At 42.3% G+C, this 22,449-nt stretch overlaps 1 protein-coding gene and 1 long non-coding RNA gene across 2 annotated transcripts; one reads left to right on the forward strand and one right to left on the reverse strand.

Annotated features, from left to right (window-relative positions):
• Positions 1–884: 884 nt before the first annotated feature.
• PGRMC2 (progesterone receptor membrane component 2) lies at positions 885–12,985 on the reverse strand. Its single transcript, XM_030450867.1, has 3 exons — positions 12,612–12,985; positions 2,628–2,783; positions 885–1,904 (listed from the first exon to the last, which is right to left on the reverse strand). The coding sequence occupies exons 1-3, from the start codon at positions 12,940–12,942 to the stop codon at positions 1,807–1,809; spliced, it is 585 nt and encodes a 194-aa protein (XP_030306727.1). The 5' UTR covers positions 12,943–12,985; the 3' UTR covers positions 885–1,806.
• Positions 12,986–13,227: 242 nt separating this feature from the next.
• Positions 13,228–20,468, forward strand: LOC115598320. Its single transcript, XR_003987568.1, has 3 exons — positions 13,228–13,691; positions 19,862–20,012; positions 20,380–20,468. It is a non-coding gene; the product is annotated as an uncharacterized LOC115598320 (long non-coding RNA).
• The last annotated feature ends 1,981 nt before the right edge of the window (positions 20,469–22,449 follow it).

Here is a 22,449-nt window from a genome sequence, read left to right on the forward strand (position 1 = left end):
ACAACATGTGAGTTACACATGGTTCAACAGTGGATTTTTGTTTTATTTGTTTTCATTTACATCAATATAAATAGCTTTCAGTCAAATAGTAATAAAAAGGAAGTAGTTCCTGGAATTTCACAGTTTACAGTTCAACAGAAAGTGTATCTAGAAATCTGTTACTGTAGACTTAGTCACAGGTGAAATCTGCAAACAGAGATACAGATGTAAGCCACAAAGCTGCAAGTCATGAACTTAATAGTGTCACTGTTAAGAATTCAGCAGAACAGACAGTGAAATTTCTACAATATGCTGAGTGATACCCACGTACAGATCCTCAGTGTTCTTGTCCTATTTGAGCCTCAAGGCATATTCCTTTTACTATACATCATTTCCTAAAATGCTTTTCCTTTATTTACATCACTTTTTTTTTCCTACCATGAATCACTGGTGCAGGCTTATTCTCTTAAAATACAGCTTACCTGAGTAGGTCCTCAAGATTCTTCAAAAGCTGGGACTTGAAAGGAAAAATAACACCAGAAGGACAAGGAGAACAGTATTAACAGAGGGGAATGTTTCAGATCCAAACCTTTTTCCCCTTACTTTCTATTCTCTCGTATTCCAGCTCTGTGTAACAGCTTCTACATACAGTCTGACAGCACATTTGGTATTGTACATGCTTTATTAAAATGGTACTCATATATACAATATCTGCAGAAACAATCCCTCCCCAGTCTTGCATTCAGACAGACACACACACAGACACACACGCACGCCCCTCCGTCCTACAGGGGTGTGAAGGCTATGCTCCCAAAAGTTAGGCAGCTTCTGGAAGAGGAGGAAGGGTGATTTTTTTTTTTTTTTTTTTTTTTTTTTTTTTTTTTTTTTTAATTTTTTATATTTTGTGTTTGTAATTACTTAAAAAGAAGCATGGGAGTATGTATTTGGCCATCACAATGCTAATTTAAGTATATGTAGTATTAACGTATGGCAGTAACACTGAGTATTCCTCTTTTACATTCTATACACAGAATGACATCAAGGTTTTCCAGTCAACAGAACATTCTAACTTCAGTCTCAATGCTGCTTGTAGTGACTATGAAACCACAATTTTGGGGCTGTCCCTTAAAACAATTCAAGTCTATGTAAGCGAAATAAGGCACAATTAATATTTGATTTGATTTTAGAGGATGGGAAAAGGGGGAGGAGGCAGGCTTCAGATAAGAGCTGTTGTGGAGGAAACGGTTTTACCTAATCCTTTTGAGAAAAGGATGACTTTTACCCCCATCCTGATCTACTTGGATTTCTCTTAGAGAACTGAAGTATTCTGCCAGGGCTCCTAAAGCCCACATACAAAACAAAATTGGAAATTCACATTTTAACACCAGTTTCAATAGTCTAACCTACTGATACTGATGTACATGAGTACGTCTTGAATGCTGAAGGAGAAGACACACATTCAAACAAGATTCAAACCTTCCACTGAGCTTGAAGACTCACGTGTTTTAGAGAGCTTGTAATATACACTGTGTGAAGGCTTCAGCTTACTGATAAAAAGGAATATAGCATTTTTGCCTTTAAATCCCTGGCCCCTCTTCACTAACGAAGCCTAACCAGACATTACAAATAAACTGCAACAAGAGGACTGGCAGCACAAAGAATGTCTAGTATTCAAAACTTCATTTGTGAGTATATTATTTTCCTTGTACAAAACCTGTTGAATGTTTTTCGCAGCAGATGAACTGTACCCAAAGATGCAGGACATTCCGTGATGGGGAATAAGAGGTTGCAGTTCCGAAGGCCCCTGACTTTGGTTGTTTACAAAGTTCATTCCTGTTTAGTGTGATCCTTGGTATCTTCCTCATCTGTGTATTCTGATGGTTCTTCCCCTGGTTTTAGGAGTCTGCCTACGTAGTCGTATTTTTCTGAAAAAGATGGATGATTCCATTACAATCAAGTACAGCTGCATTTTCTGGTTAGCTTGCACTGCTGCAAATTCACTCTCTTTCCTACAAACAAGGGTTCTCAAACTGAAATTGACTGCAATATATCAGCAAGCCTCCTTGCTGCCATTGCTGCTCAGTACTTTCTCTATTTCAGTTCTGCTGCAGCTAAGAAGGCAAAAGCTTTATCACACAATGGCTGAAAATGCTGCTGTTAAAACCAGCACCAAGTCCCTCAGCCTGTTTAGATTCCCATTACAGTGAAAAATTGCTCCCCCTCCCTCCAGAGGCAGACCTCCATACTTTTGAGAAACCATTTATTTCAAGACAAACTTGTTGAACCCTTCATGCCAGAACAGTTCTTAGTCCTAATCATAATTCCATGGCATCCAAAGCCAGCAACCTGTGAACAGGAATTCCATCAGCTAAGCTACACTGAGATTAGAGAGTGAAATTCCCCACTGCAGAGCTCAGAAGACAACAGAGCTCTGGAAAAAAATTAAAATGTTGAAAAAGCTGTAGTGGGATATACTGGAATCCTCTCTATGGAACAAAGGCTTGAAATCCTTTGCCCTTTCCTAAGAAAGTTGCATTGATTATTCTTAATTTTAACACCTCTTTAAAAGCTGCCCCAAGCCCAATACATTGATTTTTATTAAAAGCATTTCCTTAAGCTAAAGATGTGCTGCTAATTTGAGCATTTACCTTTAAATTGCATTTCCCACTCTCTTACACTTTCCATCTGTACAGCATTTAAGTCCGATAGGTCATCATATTCATCTCTGAGTGCATCTTTATCTAGACAGAAAGTTGCTAGTCCCCTGGAGGCATCTCTGCCAGCAAATATTCCATATGGACCGTCTGAAAACAGAAAGACAAAATCGACACCTTCAGTGCTTGGTTTATGGTGAGCAGTCTCAGTTCCTGATACAGTCTGCTGGAGCCACACATCCAACTTCTGCAGTCATGGGAACAGCACAGCACTGCAATTCAGTCTCACTAGGAGACAAAGTTTGCTGAGAGAAGCAGAACCAGGAAAATGGCTTGGAAGGAGTGTCTGGAAAAATCCCAGACATCATTTAATGCAAGTCAGTTGATGTAAGGTCTGAAGGGACTGGAGGCTGGAATTCAAAAGAAATGGACTTCCATTAAGCAAAACAAGAGTATTTACAAGGCAGGCAAGAATAGAAGCAAATTGTTGAGACATCTTAATTAGAAATCCATTGATTTTTATCAATTAATAGAACTTGAGTGCTGATGAATAATTTCACTTCACTTCTAGAACCACCATAGCTTTCTACATACTTGAAAGCCAGGGTGTCATTTGACACATTTGTTTCTTCTGTGGAAGCCTCCTTTATTTTGGGCAGCAGATCACTCATACCCCTATCTTGTATTGTTCTTGATAACTGCACACGTCCTCATGTGAGGAATGTAAAGCAACTGTTTCCTTTGTGCTTTCTGACTGATGCAAAGCAGCACAAATATGCTAGTACAATTTTGAGCAAGAACTGTCAAGTAAATACTACAAAGAGAACCAGATTATTTGCAAGCCAACAGCTTTCATGATGAGGTTAGTAACTGGCTTTCCCAAATTTTGATTTATCCAAAGGATTTCAAACATCACGTTATCTTAAGTTTTCTTTGCCTAAACTCAAATACCTTAATTCAGCTCAACTAAAACCAAAAGAAAATAATCACTCTAACACTTTCTGCACTCACTGCATCAGCTAAACAGCAGGGCAGTGCCCGAGGCATTCTAAAGACTGGTCACTGCTTGAAGAGAAATAGGCCAGAACCCTTCTCTGGCTTACCTCTTGGAAGACAACAGTGGCCTGGAGAAAAGGCAGCACCCATGGGCAAGAATGAACACAAGCAAGAGGCAACACACTGTCCTTCACCCCCTCTATTGCCTGCTGGAGCACCTCAGACCTCTTCTGCAGCAGGACGAGTCACAGGGCATCATTCAGAGAGGTTGGTGTCCTCCCAGGCCGCTGGCTCCAGCTGCCAGACCTATCTGCTCTTGGTGGGCAGTGACTCCAGGGTTGACACAGAGGCTGAATGCAGTGGGAAGAACTCCTGAGGCAGGGAACCTGAGTACCATAAGGATGAGAAGAAACTACATCCTCACCAGAACTGCTGCTGTCTCTCCACCCCAGAGTGCTTGGCACACTGTAAGTTGCTTACAGTCAAGCCTCGGAACAGAAGGGTGTCTTCTGTGCCAAAGACAATTCCCCTGTCCCTCTGGAAATAAACCAACTGATTTAAAAACAAAATTGCACAAGAAGCACACATCAGAGGAAGAACTATCAACTGGAAGCCTGCACTGTACAAATCTGTAATGAATTCACCAGCTCTCTGTGCTTGGTCTGTTCAGGTGCTCAGCTCCAGGGATGGCATTTACAGTCACTACCTCTGGGATCAGGGACTGCACTTATGCCATTTAGGACAAACAAAGTCAAGAGGGGTTTGTGAACTCATTTTCCCTATTTGTATCCTGAATGAGATGTTTATTTGAAAAGCAGGATTCAGAGGCTAAAATCAATCCTATGCAAAGATCCTGTAGCCATGTGCTTTGCATGCTCAGTCTCTTCCCAGGAAACAGCAGAGGAGGCAGGGATGGCCATCAGCTGCAGCACACCACAGGGCTGCTTCAAACAAAAACATTTGCTTTACCCCAAAGTAGCTATTACTGAGCTGATCTAGTTTTTGATGTTCTGAATGAGGAATGTGGGAGCTATAAACAGCCCTTATGAAGACCACAGACAATCAGTAAATCCTTAAGAGCAATTATAAATTGCTATTTAACCTCCCCACCAACAGGATCTTGCCCCCATTTTTTCCCTTCCTTTGTTTGAAACAAATATTTCAATAAGCTCTAGCAGCTTTTGCATAATGTGTTTTCAAAATTCTGGCTAACAGAGTTAGTTAAACAAACTCTTCCCTTCTACCCTGCATTTAGTGTTACTGTAAGTTCTGCAGCACCTGCTGTGAAACTACCTCTTGGTGCACCAGCTCGATTCCAATTATTTCTATTAAAAAGAGAATTATATTTATCAGTACCAAGCCCTGGACACCCTTATATCTCAGTAATATACTTAACTGAAAGCATGAATGCTTTTAGAATGGATCAGTTTGCATAAATATATTGTCATGTCAGATGCTATAATACTAATTTTTTTTTCTCTTCTAAAATTGAATTTAAATGTTGAAATTCCAACACGTTCACTACAGAAGTATTCAGGAATCATAGAGAAACCATCAAGCTAAGTCCAAGCACTTACCAGAATGCAAACTGGTAAAAAACAGCCTTTGGACTTGGTAGAGAGCATCTCAAATTCCAGCTCTCCAATGTAGCTCAGAAACCTGCCCCTTCTTTAATCCTTACTAGAAGGCAAATATTGAATTATGATTATTTAAAAAAAAGTACAAACCTGACTTCACCTTAGTTGTGGGGTTGCTTGAGTTCACAGATCTCAGAATGAACAATCTACTTCAAGATTTAAAGCTTCCACTCCAACATTTCTCCAGAATGATATACAATATTTTCTATTAATACAGAACCCACAGGTTTTCCTACAAGCCCTGGTATTTTCTGGTTTTCCATTTTATATAAATAATGGTGCAATAGTCTTAAAAATGAATTTTGCATATCAGGTTTTGTTGGGCTTGGAGTCTGAGCTAGGGACAGTGCAACCCTAGACATACCCCCTGCCTCACCCCCCAGTTTGTTCATGACCAGATGCAATTTACTCTCCAAGCCCTACCCATTGTCATTCTTCCCTTTTGTCTGCCTACCTATTCAGATTGGCTCCTGTTCTAAATAATTGATTTCTCTGTAACATGAGATACATACTGAAGAGATTGCAAAAAAGAGATACTCCTAGCAAAGGGATGTATATGTACCAGACTGATTCTTTTTGATACCTTATCACAAAACTAAGTGGGTTTCTTTTGCTGTACCCCCAAAGCAGCTATTTACTTGTCAACTATTTCTCTAAAATATTACTCTCCCCCTCCTGTTTGGTATCTGGCAGCAACTCCCCTTGAGGGAAGTGTCAAAACCCATTGAACCACATCTGCTACACGACACCTGGGCACATGGAGCTGTCAGACTTGCATGAAGGAAAACTTTGTTCCTTGAAGAATGCTTCTCTTCCCAATCACTGCTTTTACGTACTACAGCACTTTGTGTTTCAGAAACTTTATTTATTTTAGCACTGAGACCAAGCAGTTATCAGGACCTTCCTACCTGCTGATGTACCTCCACGTCTCTACACTGCCTCTTGCCCCACAATCAAACCCTCATTTGCCTTACAACTCCTCGTATAAGGTGTGCCCTTCACTGAGCTACAAAAGCCTCACCTGCAAATCCTCACTTACTTTCATAATCCAGTTAGAAATCTGGCTGCCTTGATGATTGTGATGTCTTGTTCTGACATTCATCTCTAGTCACAAATGAACTGGGCAGAGCTTGGGAATTGGCAAAATCAAGGTCTCTTCCACCAGAAAAAATACCCTTCCGACACCCACGCTCAGGATTTCTGCATCTTCTAGCCCTGTGCTGCTTCTCAAATGAAGATTTAACTTCTCTTTGCAGACACCCTAAAACTACATCAGGTGAGGAAAAATAAATTTAATGTTAAACTACTGTATTTAAAAATCTGAGAGAGAAAGCTCTCCAAGCTGAAGTTTTTACTTGGAAGCACTGCTTTGAGTCACTTGCTCCAAAACAGGCTGAAGCAGATCCTGGAACAGGGGACCTTCCAATTTTCAACTGGTTTGGCCAATAGTTCCTCCACCAAAACCTGTGCTGCTGTTTAACTTTTGAGCAGATATTCTTGGTTTACCAAAGAGACTACCTGACTATTTCAGTTCTGTACCTGCCTTTCAGACCATCCCAGACTATTGCTCCAAGATTTGGAATGAGGTGAACACTGTGAACTTTGGATTGCTCCCAGTGTCAGCACAGGGACTGCACCACAGACACCTGCTGCATGGGGACTTCTTATCTGATGAAGTGATTTGTAATCTAAGAACTGCATTCATCCTCACAAGCTCACTGAAGAAGTGGCACAGTTTAACAAGTTTCAGTTTAAAACCAGCTTTGTTTTCTTCAAGTAGTGAAAAAGTACTTGTGAGCAATCACCAAATGCACAAAGCATACCAGATGTGCTTTGCATTTGTGGGCTCCATGCAGCCACTGGAAATAAAGCCCAGTTTTGTCTACAGCTCAGAAATTCATGGATGGTACTTCTAAAACTGCAGGCAGGAATGAAGACTGATCTCCACTTTAATGTAAGGAAGAAGGAAGACAGACCATGAAGTTATTGACAGCTGCACTACTCTACCACTTCTCTAGTCCAAACCAAAGTGAAATCTCCACTGTCTATACTATTTTCTATCTGAATCTTGAAACATGTTTGTTCAGTGTTTAATCTTTTATGAGGGACTGAAAAAACTACAAATTAGCCCAAGCCATTTTGAAATGCAGCTTGAAAGCAGCAGCTTTCTAATAAAATCTATCACTGAGAATTCAAGGTGACATAATTTTAACTTTACTGCTCCAGATTTACATGAAAGGAAAGATGTGGGTCAGTTTTAAGTTTCAGTGTGCATGGAAAGTGTTCTCACGGGAGCAATCCACAAAGATTACATGCTATGATGAGAACTGCTTAGAAAGTTGGGTCTAAATCTGACTTCCCAAGCACAGAGAGCCTAACTCTCTCTTTCTTTTTAACTCTGTAAAAAGAAGTGCAAGAATCAGTGACCCAGTTTCAGCTAAAGGGGCAGACCACAGGCACAGCTAGGAAGGAAAGCCTGTAGTTCAGTAGTCAGATTTCTGGAAGACAGCTCTAGTTGAGGAGCACCTCAAGTGCCACATCAAATGGTCTGGCCACTGGTTTATTTCATAAGGAAGCAATGCTGGACAGGGTTTTTTATTAAATGAAAGACAGCTGTGCTGCTATATACTGATTTAACATCTATTTGTCATTAATGACACTACTATTGTATCCTGACATATCTTGCTTTGAGTGTACCTGCTTAATGAGGCTTCTCAAAGCTCAGGTGATTGGAACCAGAATAATTTCAATAGGAACCAGAGATTTACCCTGGCAGACCCTTTATCAAATACACAGTTGTCTGAGGTTTCAGGAATATATTCAGGCTCCTAAAAAATGAACAAGAAGGAAAACAGACAGACACAGAGAGCTGACAGACACACAATGCAGAAGCAGAGGAGACACAGAGTGATGCATCCTCCTTACTGGTCCCTGCTCTTTGTGAACAAACCCTTCATCCTAGTGGTCAGGGAACTGCTCCCTTTAATCAGGAGTATGGAAACTATCCCTCCCCATCAGGCATGTACACACCTTTTTAGTTCTATTACTTCTGGTAGGAACTTAGGTTCTTTATCCAGAAATACCATTTCTGTGCAAAGCTGAGTCCCAGGGCTGGAGACACATTACACAGACACCACAGAACTGACAAACATCAGAAACAGAGAAGACACACACCTTCCAGGGAGCACTTCTCCCCCAGCCTTATCCTCTGTACTTATCTGTAATTCCTGGGCCTGTTGTGTTCTTAAGATAAGGCCACCTTAACAGAATTCTCCAACACAACATATATGATGCCCCTTATGCAACATTTCACTCTAGCCATGCCCTTGTAAAGGACATATTCAAAAGCATCCCTGCCATCTAAAGACACAATGAAATTCACAGCAATTCCAAAGTAAATCTAACAGCATCAACTTATTTGTATATAAATTATGAGGAAAATGACAGCTGCTGACCGCTGATTTTTTTTTCCAAAGTATTTTAACATCAGGAAGCACAGATCTTAACTGGATCTGCAACATGAAATACAGGAAACCATGATGGAAATTTTAGCAGAAGGAACTGTAACTACCTAACCTATTCCTCTTGGCAAACTGGAAAGCAGAAATCTTCATGACACTTTGAAAGGCAAGAGTGGGATGAGAGATGACTTGACAGTGGTGATGCACCACAGTGAAGGAAAGTCAGGTCATTGATTTTTTAAAAAAATCACAAAACATTAAGAACCAAGAAGTGAGGTGGAACAGTTGTATACACTGGAGAGCCTATAATCTTGCCTTGTCATGCTCAAAGCTGTATACTTTTCATGACTGCTAACATTACCTCTCACTGTGCCCTTCTACTGACCAATGTGCTACCATGAATGTTGATACAAGCAAAAATGATGTTAAATGTTGAGATAAATGGAACAGCAAAAACTGCCTCTCATTATAAGGACATCAAGCCAACACAGCACAACCTGAAGGTATTAATCATTAGACTCTACATCATGAAATGTGACTGCAGATGGAAAAACCACCCCAAAGCAGCTGCTCTGAAATCCTGGTTACACTGTCTTTTTAACAGTGAGCTGCTAATTGTTTATTTCTTCTAGAGTTTGCACGAGGTAAAGGTAATTAATTCAGTTAATGATCAAGAAAAGCACTGTAGGACACTTACTCATCTGGACACAAAAAGAGGTGGAATTTAACACAAGTGAAAGTGAAGTGTTGAAACAAAGGGTGCACTTGCAGGACAGAGGTCTATCCCAGGAAGCAGCATTATGGAAAAGACCTTGGCAAGTACAGTTTTAAATTAACAGTTTAATGCAAGCAAACTGATTTTGGAGACACAGACAGTAAAACATGGGATGTAGCTTTTCTCACTCTTAGCAGAAGTGCTTTGGACATACCAAAGACTTAACAGGATACCAGTGAGATAAATTGTGTGTGGCTTAAAGAAGACATGAGAAAAAAAAAAACCACTAATGACACTTTGACTAAAAATTCAAGAAACTGAAGTTTTGCAATCAAATCATCCGAAAGGATGACTTCAACAGTCTGTCAGTTTTAAAAATATCCTAACTATAGGTATGTAAAGGACTCTTCAATGGAACAGACCAAAGTATAACATGATTCAGTGGATGGAAACTTAATAACAGGAGACCTTCTCTGGGTGGGAATTTTGGTGGTATCTCAACCAAAAATCTGGACCAGAGGACAATTTTGTGCTGCAATAAGTAGTAAAATAAGGAACACCTCTGCATCCCAGCTACACTGAAACGAAGAGGAGCAGACCTTAATTTCAAGACATCTGAAACCTTCTGAGACAGCCCCTTGATTCAGTGTTGTTAACCCAGGCAGGTAAGATTTGGTGGTGATCCCTCAGTCAGTGCTCTCTGCTGCCTTCAAAGCTAAAGCACTACTTTGCATCAGTATCTCAACAAAGTGCAAAAGGCTCCCAGTCTGAACCTCCAGTGGGAACACAGCCAGGTCCCTGCTTTCTCCCACTGAACACAACTTGTGTGTGCTTTGCACTCACCTGCCTTGCTATACTCCAGCTAGGAGGCATGAAATTACCAGGAGAATTGTTGCAGACATCTGGCTAATCTGGCTTTCTGAAAAAGTCTCAGTTAGCTGCAGAAAACTTTTCCACCTAACTCTTGTCAGATGTCTTAAGGCCTGCCAAGCACCTAGTAGCTTCTTTTCTTTTCAGCCACTAAACAGCTGCAGGAAAATATTCCTCAACATGCATCCACCTGTACAGGGAAACCAAGTCAGCATGACTGAAAAATCAACACATTTGGCACAAAACACAGAGATGATGATGCACAGGTTGAGCATCACTAATGTGCATGGTCCCAAGTAACAAAGATCTGATGAACAAGTATGATGCGAGTTCTGTTATAAAAAGACAAACTTTCACTGCAAGAAAAAAAACAAAAAGCCTTTGTCCTTCTCCAACGAGAAGCTGGGAAGCACAGCTTTAGGAAACCAACTGCTGCCAGCTAACAAAAAAGCAGACTGATGTCCTAGAAGATAAAGCTTTAGCTTCCTAACAATAATAAACCTCCAGAGGTTGAGGATATGCACTAGCTATGACAGCTACAGTGGAGAGTCTAACATTTAATTTATGTTACCCACACAAAAGTGTATAGATTATGGGTCAGTACTGTTTCATGGAGCAATTTATGAAACAATCTGTCAATTTTCTGGTGTTTTATGTATTATCAGCATTTTGTATCAGCACGTAGGTCTCAGCTGTAAAAGCCCTTAAGTGAGAGACACAAAAGAATCAGCCCACTGAAGTGACATGAAAGCTGCAGCACACCAGGCTGCATTTCCCCAGCTTTTACTGGTCAATAAACAGCATGAGGCTTGGCAAGAGTTTAGATTCTGTTGGTAACTTTTACAGTACCACTCAGAAAAGCATCTTGATTCAGTGATGGCAGTTTCAATTTCTGCAGCTGGCAGCAGAGCTGGATCCTAACACTGGAGGGTAGGAAGGGTTACAAAATACCAGCCCAGTTCAACTGTACCAGTGCTTGTCACTTTCCCTGGTAGGAACCAAAGACTTCTAACATGCCAGCTCTCAATTGTCCGTTTTGTAACCTAGGATTGTTACAAAACAATATTGATAATTACTTAACTTGAACGTTCTGTCTCCGGGGAGGGGGTGGGGAAAGAAAGGTATCCCCTCTGTGTCCTACCCCTCATACAAAGACACTTGTCATACCTGCTGTGAAAAATCCTGCATGATTTGATTAGATCAGGTTTCCCAAACCACCACTGTTTAAGGAAGAAAATTATCAGGGGTCATAACCCTCATTTCCTTTGGCATCAGATGTGAACACAGAGCTCTCTGGTCAGTTTATCCACCTCATTATTAAGAACTCTGCTTATGAGGAGAAAACAGGCTGCATCTTCACAATCCACAGTGTGAGTATTCTAATATAACACTGCCTTTGAAGCACACTTTTCTGGACTTTTCAAGAACCTTTCTGCTCCAAAGGACTCTGTTGTTTGTCTTCCTATGTAACAGATAAATGCAGCTGGTTACTGAATTCTTTTCAGGGGTTGAAACGTATCAGTCCCAAGCTCTCCCTGCTTCCCTCTCTCCTGACTGAAATTCATACTCAGTGAGGCATTTGCACCTCAATAAGTAGCCAGGTTGTGGGTTGTTTTGAGGTGTTGTTTTTTCTGTTGTTTTTTCCTGAAACGTAGAGCTAGAATGAAGGAAGCATTACTCAGTTACACTTGGGAAACCTACTAGAAAAGGCGGGGGGGGGGAGAAGAAGAAAAATAAATTAAACATTGCACATCCCAATCTGGGAAAACTGGATGGGTGACAGCAGCCACTACTAAACCCAGACCCGTTCCGCACCACCTATGTAAAGCACCGTGAGGCCCCAGGCAGGCAGCGCGGCCCCGGGTAAGGGGACAGCAGCCCCGGGGGGCCAAGGGGTGGGGGGTCTGCTCGTCCCCTTCCCCTGACACCCCCGCGAGCGGCCGGGGGCCCTATCACGCCTGCGGGCACCGAGCTCGGGGCTGCCCGCCCCAGATAAACGCCGGGCCCCGAGTGAGGCCACCGGCCCTGGAGGGCGGCGCGGCCGCCCCGAAACCCCCCCGCCCCGCCTCAGGTGGGAGGGGGCGAGGCCCGGGGCTCCTGGGGAGGCAGCAGCAGTGCCGTGGGGGCACAGCCGCTCCGGCAGATCCCCGCGGGCAGATCCCGCCGTCCTCCCCAGCGCCGCCCCCGCCAGCATCGCCCGAACCGAGGGGCGGTGCGGGGGCTCATCCAGGCACGGCGAGAGGGGCCGTTGCTCGCCGAGAGACCCCCCCCCCCCCGGCCCCGGCCCCCGGCGTCTCACCGGGCCCGTAGAACTTGCTGCCTTTGGTCACGTCGAAGACTTTTCCGTTGACAGCCAGGAGGATGCGGGGGTCGCGGGCCCCGTCGAACTCACGCAGCTGCTCCAGGGAGAAATCCCGCCGCTTCATCCGCGGCAGAGCGGCGGCCTGGCTCTGCCGAGCCGCGCCCCCCGGCCCGCTCCGCGTCCCCCAGCGCAGGTACAGCCGGTAGGCCGCCAGCAGCGCCAGCGCCAGCAGCCCCACGTTCAGCAGCATCTCGCCGACCGGCAGTCCCCCCGCGCCGCTCCCGCCGCTCCCCTCAGTCCTTAACCTCCCATCCCCATCGTCCGCCATCGCTGCCAGGCCCGCGCGCGCCGGCCCCGCCCCGCCCCGCTCGCGGCCCGGGGGTGGTGCCAGGCGGCGGCCCCGCCCCCTCCCCTCTCCCTTCATTGGCGGAGGCACCGGCGGAAGCCCCGCCCCCGGCGGCCGCGTGCCCGGCGGGGCGAATCCGCTGCGGACGCGCCCCGGGACCCAACCGCCCCGCCGCTCGCGAGAGGCGCCGCTCACACCGCGCCTGCGCAGCGCCGCGTGCCGCGCCTCGCGGGCGGGTGGCGTTGGCGGGAGCGTGAGGGGAGCGGGTGGGCTCGCGCGGCGTCTCCTCCTCTCCCCTCGCGTCCCCTCCCTTCCCTCAGCCGCCGCCTCGCGTCTCCTCAGGGCGTGAGCGGGAACCGCCGCTCCGCCGGCCCGGGAGGAGGCAGAGCAGGGAGCGGAAGGGAGGGAAGGAGAAGCGGCGGCTGGCAGGCTGTGAGGGTGGTGGGGCTGTGCTATAGGTCGGCGCGGTGGGTTGTAGGTCGTTGCTGCCTCGGCTGCCGAGGAAAATGGGGTCGAAGGGCGGCGGTGTTTGGCCGCCGTGGTGCCCGGAGAGCGAGCGCCCTTTCGGCCGCTGCTGAGGGAGCGACACGTCTGTCCCCAGCTGTGGTGCTGAGGGGACTTTGCTGGCAGCTTGAGTGTAGGCGAGCGGGGCCCTGAGGTGACGCAGCAGCCAGGCTCGGAGGGAAACCCTAGAGGTAGCTCCAGAGAATGCTCGGTGCACTTCACTTAGGGTAAATATACACCTTTTTTTTTTTTTTTTTCCTGTCAGAAAGCGAAATGATTATTGGATTTCCTCCTTGTGCTGTGAAAAGTAGCACATGGGTGGCTTTAGTATGTGTTGTGAAGTCCAACCCATGCCTGGGAGTGAGTGCTCAATCATATGTGGAGAAAAACTTAAAGCTTGTATTATTTTCAAGGGAAGATTGGGTATGTATAGATCATCTCAGTAGGACAACACTTAACCTGCAGAGAAGATAAAGACCTGGGCAGGATTTAGCACTTGTGTTCCTCACACCTTGTGAATGTGTTCCCAAGCAAGAGGAGAGCTGTTTCCACAGGTGGCATTGAAGAGCTGCTCCACCAACCTCTGGCCGGGCCTTGGGAACGTAAGCCAGGCTCCGCCACCCTCCCTGCTGCTGGACTCCCTGATACAAGGGGTACTTTGGACTTGAGAAACATTGGTCTTCCACGTAACTGTGTGGTGGCTGAAGCATCCCTACCTAATGACATCAGCCTTGGGAAATAATTCGGTTACATAACTCGGTCACGAAAGTTGGAAAACTCGGAATGTTTTCCACTCAGGCTGGAAGTGCAGGCAACTCAACCCTGCAGACAATAACATTAGTGATAATGCAGATAAAGCTCTGTGTTTTCAACACCCGGTATAATGACTGGGTGTTTAATCTGCCCTCTGAGCCAGTTCACTAATCACTACCTCCATGAGGAAGCATGATGAAATTTTTGCCAGATGTGCAATTAAAATACTACTACTGTTCCTCTTTACCAAACAGGCTCTATTTAAAATTTGTATAAGCAAACCATTAAGAAAGACCTCTTATCTCAACAAGTCACAGCTTGATTGTGGTTAGCAATAGTTTTTATCACAGAATCATAATGGGTTTGGATTGTTTGGGCACAGCTGCAGTGCAGGTCAGAAAAAGATGGAGCTGCACTCTTGCCTGTGGAGCTCCATCCCTCATGAGTTTAATTTAGGTTTTCACAACATCTTACTATGTTCTCTTAACTTCCTATGTGTTTTAAAGACAAGTTCAGAAAACGAAAACAAGTGGTAAGGGATATGGAGTACTTTTGACTGGTTTCCTATTATGATCTTATCTCTAAATAGATACAGACTGGCTAGTTTATTCTAGATGTTTCTGTGAAAGCACATGGCTTTCCAGTTGCATGGATGTGGAGTTCCTGTAAGGATTCTTTCAGAAATGAGCATGGCTACTGCCAGCTGTCAGAAATCCTGAGAAGTGACTGAGGAGCCCAGATGTTGCTAATGTATATAATTGTCAGTGTCAATGAAGTAATTAAAGCAATTTGATTAGAGGAATGAAAGACAAATTGGGCCTTCTGAATTACCTGTGGAAACAACCCTCAGAATTTTCAGAATTCTGAAATTAGTGTGAAGTTAATTCATTAATTCAGATTTGATCTGAAGAGCAAAGTAGTAATAGTTGGTTATCACAGACTCCCACGGAGAGCTTAGTGAGCCCTGAAAAGCATGTATCAAAGAATATATTAATAGAATCATAGAATATTGCCAAGTTTTTAATTACATAAGTTATAGTTTCTGTTGGTTTTGAGTAATTTAATTTTACAGGGGTTTTCACCTAACAAAATGTGGACAATATCTAGAAAGTGAGTAATTGATCACTATATACATAACGTAATCTCACATATTCCTAGTTGTTTGTCCTCTAATTCTTGGAGATAAACAGCCCATAAATTTCATAGCAGTCTCTCTACCATATCTGACGTGATTTGTTATAGCAACAAGGGAAAAAACATTACTATCTTTTGGAGTTATTTGGTGTTCCATGTTCAATTTTTTTCTACACCAGTATAAATTTTCATGGTCAGAATAGAGCCTTCTGTGTTGTAATGTGTCAGATACACTGTGGCTGACTTTTGTCCTAAGAATTTCACAAGCAGATCACCTGCTTTGTTTGCTTCACATATGAAATAGTTCTTTAATATTTTATTGTTGGGTTGGTTTTTTTTAGAGAGAGGCAGGTAGGATACCTTTGGATGACTTTTCCCTTAGGAGGTGAATGCCTCACCTCGAGTTGTGTTCCTCACTTTTCAAACAGTGCTCATTTCAGTTCCTTGAAAGAAGACTGAACTCAGTGAAAAACACAGTGAGAGCACAGTTTTACAGATTGAGCTCAGATCCAAGTCATTATCATGGCAGAAGTTTATTTTCCATTGATTTTAACCAGAAGAAACATCTCTTGTCACACAAAGACAGGCTATGTTTGGGATGGATTAGGTGGTGAGCTGTGTGTGAAGGAATGTCAGGATGTCTCAGTAAATTTGGAGTAACAGAGCAATCAATCACCTCTATTGATTTTGGATATTTTTAGACCCAGATTAATGTATGGGATGCACTGAGCTTTTTGTTTTAAGAAGATACAGCTTGGAAGTGCTTACTGTTGAGGTCAGTGCAATGAGGTCAAAGTCTTGTTTCAAAATAGTATCTGCTTAACATTCCACAATACATGGTTATTTCATATTTATTTCAAGTGGTTTACGTAGACATATCTAAAACTTTGTTGGTATTGTGTCACGGTCTTTTAGTGATGGGATGTTGAATGCATACATGTTATTCAGAAATTTCTTTGAAAAATGTGAAAATATAGTATGAATGGACATTCAGCAAAACCCATCTCACCCCATTGTGCTGGTTTTGGCAAGGACAGTTCATATTCTTCATAGTTAGTTGTTGTTGGAATGAGGCTTCAACTTTCATTGGTAAAAAGTCAACTGTTATTTCATAGTCTTTGTAAATGGTATGATATCTGAAGTGCCAGCCATACTATTGCAGAAATAGGTTTTTACTCTCTAAAAAAGCAGTTTGGTTTTGTTCATCTATTATCAAGTTGCTTTGTCTGGTTGGGTGCTTCTCTGGGAAGTCTGGAACCAGTAGAAATCTGTGGTCACCATTCAGGTGCTGACCAGAGGAGTAACTGGTGCTGCCTTGCTCCAGAGGCAGGGGTGGGTTTGCTGCAACTGGAGCTCAGGGTGCATGCATAATGGTGATTTCAGAACTGCAATAATTAGGCTGTAGTGAAACAGCAGAGAAAAGAACCCAGGCAGCCCTGCAGGCATCCCCATTTGTAAGGAAGGTAGATTTTCACTATAAATGGGGCACGTTCCTACATAAGTAGCTGCATATTCAACTGTAAATGTTTCTAGAACAAATAGTCCATGCCCAGGCCTATCGTTAGATTATATCACTTCAGTGTATTGGAAACATGTCTGCAGAACGTGTGGACAGTATATGAGAGCTCCAGAGGAATATTCTGTAGCAGGTGTCCATAAAGGAACACAAAAATACCAAATTATACAGATTATAGAGTCTAGCAAGTAGTAGAGGCAGAGTGAAGCAAGGAGACTGGGAATAAGACTGGTAAATTGACTGCTTGTACACTGCAGTTCCTGAGCTCAGAGGTGTTATTTCTTGCCTTAGCACTATAGATAATGCAATAATGTATTTAAAATATAGAATTAAAGTCAGAAAATAATTTGAATTCCTCAGTGCAGCTGGAAATACTTTTAGTAGTTCTTGATATACAAGTTTGACCTTTTACGTACTGGGCACAATGGTACTGTGTGTGTTTTACTGCAACATGTGCAAATGAAGTGCTTAAGTAAACAGATGATGTTTATCTGTGCAGTGATATAGTTAAATCTCATTAGGTCAATGAGAGCTTTTCTAGTGGCTTAAATTTCATTAATTTAATATTAGTAACCTTGTCTTGGTTTTAAAAAGAGCTGGGCTTGCTTGAATGTTTCTTTGTTTGCTCCATAGGAAACACCATGAACATAGATACTTTTCATTTAATTTTAAAACTCATACGCTGATTTGGTCCAATTTCAGTTGATGCTTTTTTTTTTTATCTTTTCTGTGTATTTTTGTATTTTCCCCCCTCTGTCATGGGATTACCTGTGTAAAATCATGTTGTGTTTGCAAGTACATTTTGTCCTGTAGCATGATATCACTTACATTAAAAATTCCTGTGGTTATTTCCTGGATTCATCACATCATCTGCTGGCTTGTCCACAGGTGTGTAGCTCAGCTGCTGTTCTCTTTGTATTAGTGTTGGTACACAACTCTGCAAGCTGTTGATGACAAACAGAAGTAGGCCACTCCTGTCATTACACACACACAGATAAACACACACACACACACACAGCTTTGGGTTAATTTCAGAAATGGTCTATTCTAGGATTTCTTAAAGGAATTTGCAGGTGCCCCTCGCTGGACCAAAGAGAAGGAACCAATGTTTAAAAGCTAAAATACATCCTTTAGCCATATCTGCTACAGTGTTGTTTTTTTGTAAAGAGCAAAACCCATATAAGCAGATTATGCAGTTTATTGCCTCCTTTCTATCCCAAAGTCCACATCATTAGTGAGAGGGCCAAATGGTAAATAAACAACCAAGTGTAAATGTGTCACAGTGGTGACTTAGTGATTTAAAAGAGGCACGTATGACTGATCATACAATTATCTGCCCTTTTTTTAGTGGCCTGCTGTAATCTGTGGAACTTTGTCATTTGCACATAATGGGAAATGGATAAAGTGAAGTCATAGTTTGGGCTACTGATAATAGACATTGGACAAAATGTGTCAGGGTTCAAAGTCACCAAAAGCCAGTCTGACACAGTAGGTTGGTTTGTTTTTTTTTTTAATCTGAAGGGGCAGTTGTGAAAACTGAACACACACACACACAGCTCCTGTTCTTTGGCAAACAGTCATAGTGAGGTGTAAACTGAAGGCTGACTCTAAATGGGAAATCCTCATTCCAAAGAAGCAATATGATATAATTTAAAAATCAATTTATTTGAATTGGAAATTGGAGGGGCATTAGGTAGAAACATCTTGGAGACAGTCAGAGAAGGGGGTTGTATTCAGTACAAGTAGGGATTTGGGAACTTTCCAGTTAACATTTGTGTCCAGTGCAGTCTTGCAGGAGTAGTCTGTAGAGATTAAACTTTTTCTCCAAGAGTAGCAGCAACCATGTACTTGTAGTAATTTGTGCTGAATAAGGGATACCAGCAGGCAGCACAAGGTGTACATGAGTTCAGACACAGCATAAAGCTTGTGCAGCAATATTTCCTGTTAAAAATAAAGAGTAGCCTCTTTTCTCTGTTCCAATGCTGTTAGTAGCTGCAAAGAGGTGAAAAATAGAACTAAAATTGTACACTCCAGAGGTGCAGATATACTGCCAGTCCAGCATCTTTTTTACAGAGGGGTTTAACAGTCTCATTTACCTTGGATAAGTTTATTTCTAGTTAGTCCAAAAAGGTACAAAATAATGCATGCCAGTGTTAGGAAAGAGACATTCATGCTGTCTGGAGATCCTGTTTGGAGAGCCATTATAGCAGAGTAGGCTCACTTCACACAAGTATCTGTCAGGGAGATTTCAAACAAACCTGTACTCTTTATTGTACTCATAATAAAGTAATTAAAGATCAATTAATGCGCAGGAAGAATGAAGCAATATAGGGCTGTGGTTCTGCATTAAATAATACAAAATATGTGCATGCTGAATTTCTGGCAGTAAAAATTTGATCTATACTGGCATGAACACATGACTGCATTTTTATCAAATCAGCCAGAGCATATGTTAAAGTGTTTATTCAGATTTTATGCCAGCTTTCTGTCAGTTGAGGAGGATAAATTATGCCTGATCCAACATAAAGTTAAAGTGGTACAAACAGACAATATCTCATCAGGTAGTAGCTCTCCTAGGACAAAATTATTTCTTCAAGCTACTCTCTGTCTCACAGAATGGGAGCCTACCACTCTAATGTGCTGTAAACTCTATATAGTCCTTAGACAAATCTTTTTCAAGTCAGAGCATGTCTCTATCTGATTAGCTGGAAGCAGACTGACAATTTTTTCCTCAAAGGGAAAGAAGGGGAAAGTCACAAATTGAAATTATGTATTCCACCTTAGGCAAATACAGAGATGTTTCAGAAAATGATTTGTATAGAAATCTCAAGTGTACTGATGTATAAATGTAAATAATGAGATGGGAAAAATGAGTCATAATGATAAGTAGGAACATAAATCTTGAAATTACGGGGTTAGGTTTGGGCCCATATGATGGAAGAAAAAGGATTTGATTTTGTGCTTTCCACTATGTTTCTTCTTTTAAATATGCAGCTGCTCTGTCGTATTATGGATCCTTGGCATTTCATTCTGAAGATGAATTGTCATGACACTGGTTACTTGAGGTGAAGATGGTAAAGAAGAACATTACACTGTGAACCAGATGATTTTTGAGATTTCCTCTGTCTCAGGGCAAAATCCATCGGTAAGTCTGTGTGGGTTTTATCAACTTTGATATAAAGTTGGCTGAGATTATTTAAGATTTTATTGGGATTTTGTTAACTGCCATTTTAATTCCATTAGAATTCATTCATTTACTTGTCATTGCAGTTCTGTCTTTGGCCAGGGATTGTAACCAACTGCAATTCAACATTCAATGGCAGTGCCACTTAAAGTTCAGGCAACCCTGGCTACTCACTTCTGCACCTGCACTGCAGTGTTTACTAGACTGGCACAGCAGGTTTTTTTGTTGCATAATGGACTGTTCCATGGAACTGATTTAGCTGAAGAATAGTACAAATGATAAAAGCTGTCACTGCCACTGAATTTTTTTTTTCCTCCAAACTATGTAGCGTGTGAAAACAAATGGAGCTGGGAACTAACAGGAGACATGGCAAAGGGGTATAGTGATGTGGCATAAACTGAAAGAAGAATAATTCCTGACAAACTTAAGGTAAGAGCATATCTAATACCTCTGTTCCAGGGAATAAGGAAGGGTAGAAAAAGGTGTTGTGAAATAGATGCAGTCATAAATATCCAGAAATACCTGTCAAAAGTAGGACATGTGCTGGGGGCTGTAAGTCAGCTTCATTGTGGTATGACTACATCTATACCAATTGTGCTGGTGGAACACTGTTAATAAAAATGTTCTAATTGGCAGATTTATATTAATAACACTTCTACAGGTGCAAGACCTGTAAAAATTGGTATCATCCACAAATAGCGTGCCCATGCAATATAAACATTGCACACCCCAAATTCAGCAGTAATTCCTAATATGTAGGTCTTATTTAATAGTTTGCTGAGCTATAATTCTATTAAGCCAGCACTTTGGGAGAATGCAGAATTTCCTTTTTAGAAGCTGGAGACCTGTTCCATCCCTCTGATGCATTTTGGTGAACTTTCCAAAACCATTCTCAGCACAGTTGAAGCATCTTTAGCATTCTTCTGCTACTGTTTCTTTTACCCCCTCCATCTCTTAAAAGCTTGTGTTTGTTCTGATTGGGACCAGATTGTACTGAGAGGTTGGTATTTTCAGGACAGTTTCCTGTGGAGAAATAACCTAGGCTTTTGGCAGCCTCCCACTATTCAGTTCATACAAAGCACTCCCATCATTTACTCCAGACACAGGCTGGGGCACATGACCATTCTGATGTAATTTGTACTAGCTGTGCTATTTTAACTGCTGTCACAGTGCATGGTATGCAAATACTTAGATGTTTACAAGAAATGAACTTGGAACATGCTTTGGGGTTGAGTTTTGCAAAAAGCAATGCTTCATAAAAGCTTATCAATAGAAAACACTTCCAAGAGAAGGTTGATTAAACATGCTAAGTTAAGCTCTGATGATGCATAGCAGGTTGCTACATATGCAGAGACTTAATCCAAAATGTGATTTGTGTATTTGATTTCCCCCTGCAAGAGAAACAGCAGCCATCCTACGTGTGGTTACAGTGCACCTGGGGGGACTGAATGAGTCCAGCTGCTGAGCAGCAGACATTACAGAGGCATTCTCTTGGATAGGTTTTTTTGGATGCTCAGAGACTTGGGAGTGGCCACAAATCCAAAAGCAAATGAACTGCTGAGGACTATTGAGTATGGTTGGCCCAGATACCATGGAGAGGGTCCAGCCTGTTTGAATGATAGGGGCTCTTAATTTGTGGTAAATGAGGTAGGAATGACAGGGCTGTAAAAAAAAGGTGTATTTGATTTCTCTTGCTGCAGTTTTTTATAAAATAATGCCAATGTGTGAAATACCTTTAACTTTTAAAATTATAATTTATTTCATCTTATATTGTTCCTTCATTATAGCACTCACGTAACTGTACCTACACAGGAAATTTTTTTATATTCCCTCAACTACTGTGCACACAACTTCCACACATCTAAAACCAAAACCCCTGCTTTTTTTGAAGTCACAATGGTTGAATTAAATGCCAACATGCTAATTTACAGCCAGCTTTACTCTCTGTGTATGCACAGCCTAGGAGTCAGCATCTGGCTCTAGCTCTCCACTGGGCTTCCCACAAGTGCTGTGCTGAGGTCCTAAGTCTTCTTGTTATATGGAAGAGGCAAAAGTACAGAAAAGACAAAAATTCAAACCTTTGAGGGACCTTGTGAATGAAGCTGGGTCACAGACAGGCTTCATGAAAGATGGTATTAGTCCTCTGATGTTAGGGGAGGACACAGGGTATAAAATCACTAGCCAGGACAACACAGAGTTAGTTTTGCAAAGCCTTCTGGTTCCAACAGGCAGAGGTGACTTTGTGCTGTGCTTTGGACATGCTCTTAGCATAGCTCCCACTGAGGAGCATCTTCTGCTGTTGTTGGTCAGCAAGGTCAGGGTTTGCATGTGTGTTTCAGTGGAAGCCAAATTTGCTGTGTTTTACTTTTATTTTCCTTGATGCTGGTGATTTGCAGTC

Source organism: Calypte anna, chromosome 4B (assembly GCF_003957555.1).
Source record: "Calypte anna isolate BGI_N300 chromosome 4B, bCalAnn1_v1.p, whole genome shotgun sequence".
Taxonomy (NCBI): domain Eukaryota; kingdom Metazoa; phylum Chordata; class Aves; order Apodiformes; family Trochilidae; genus Calypte; species Calypte anna.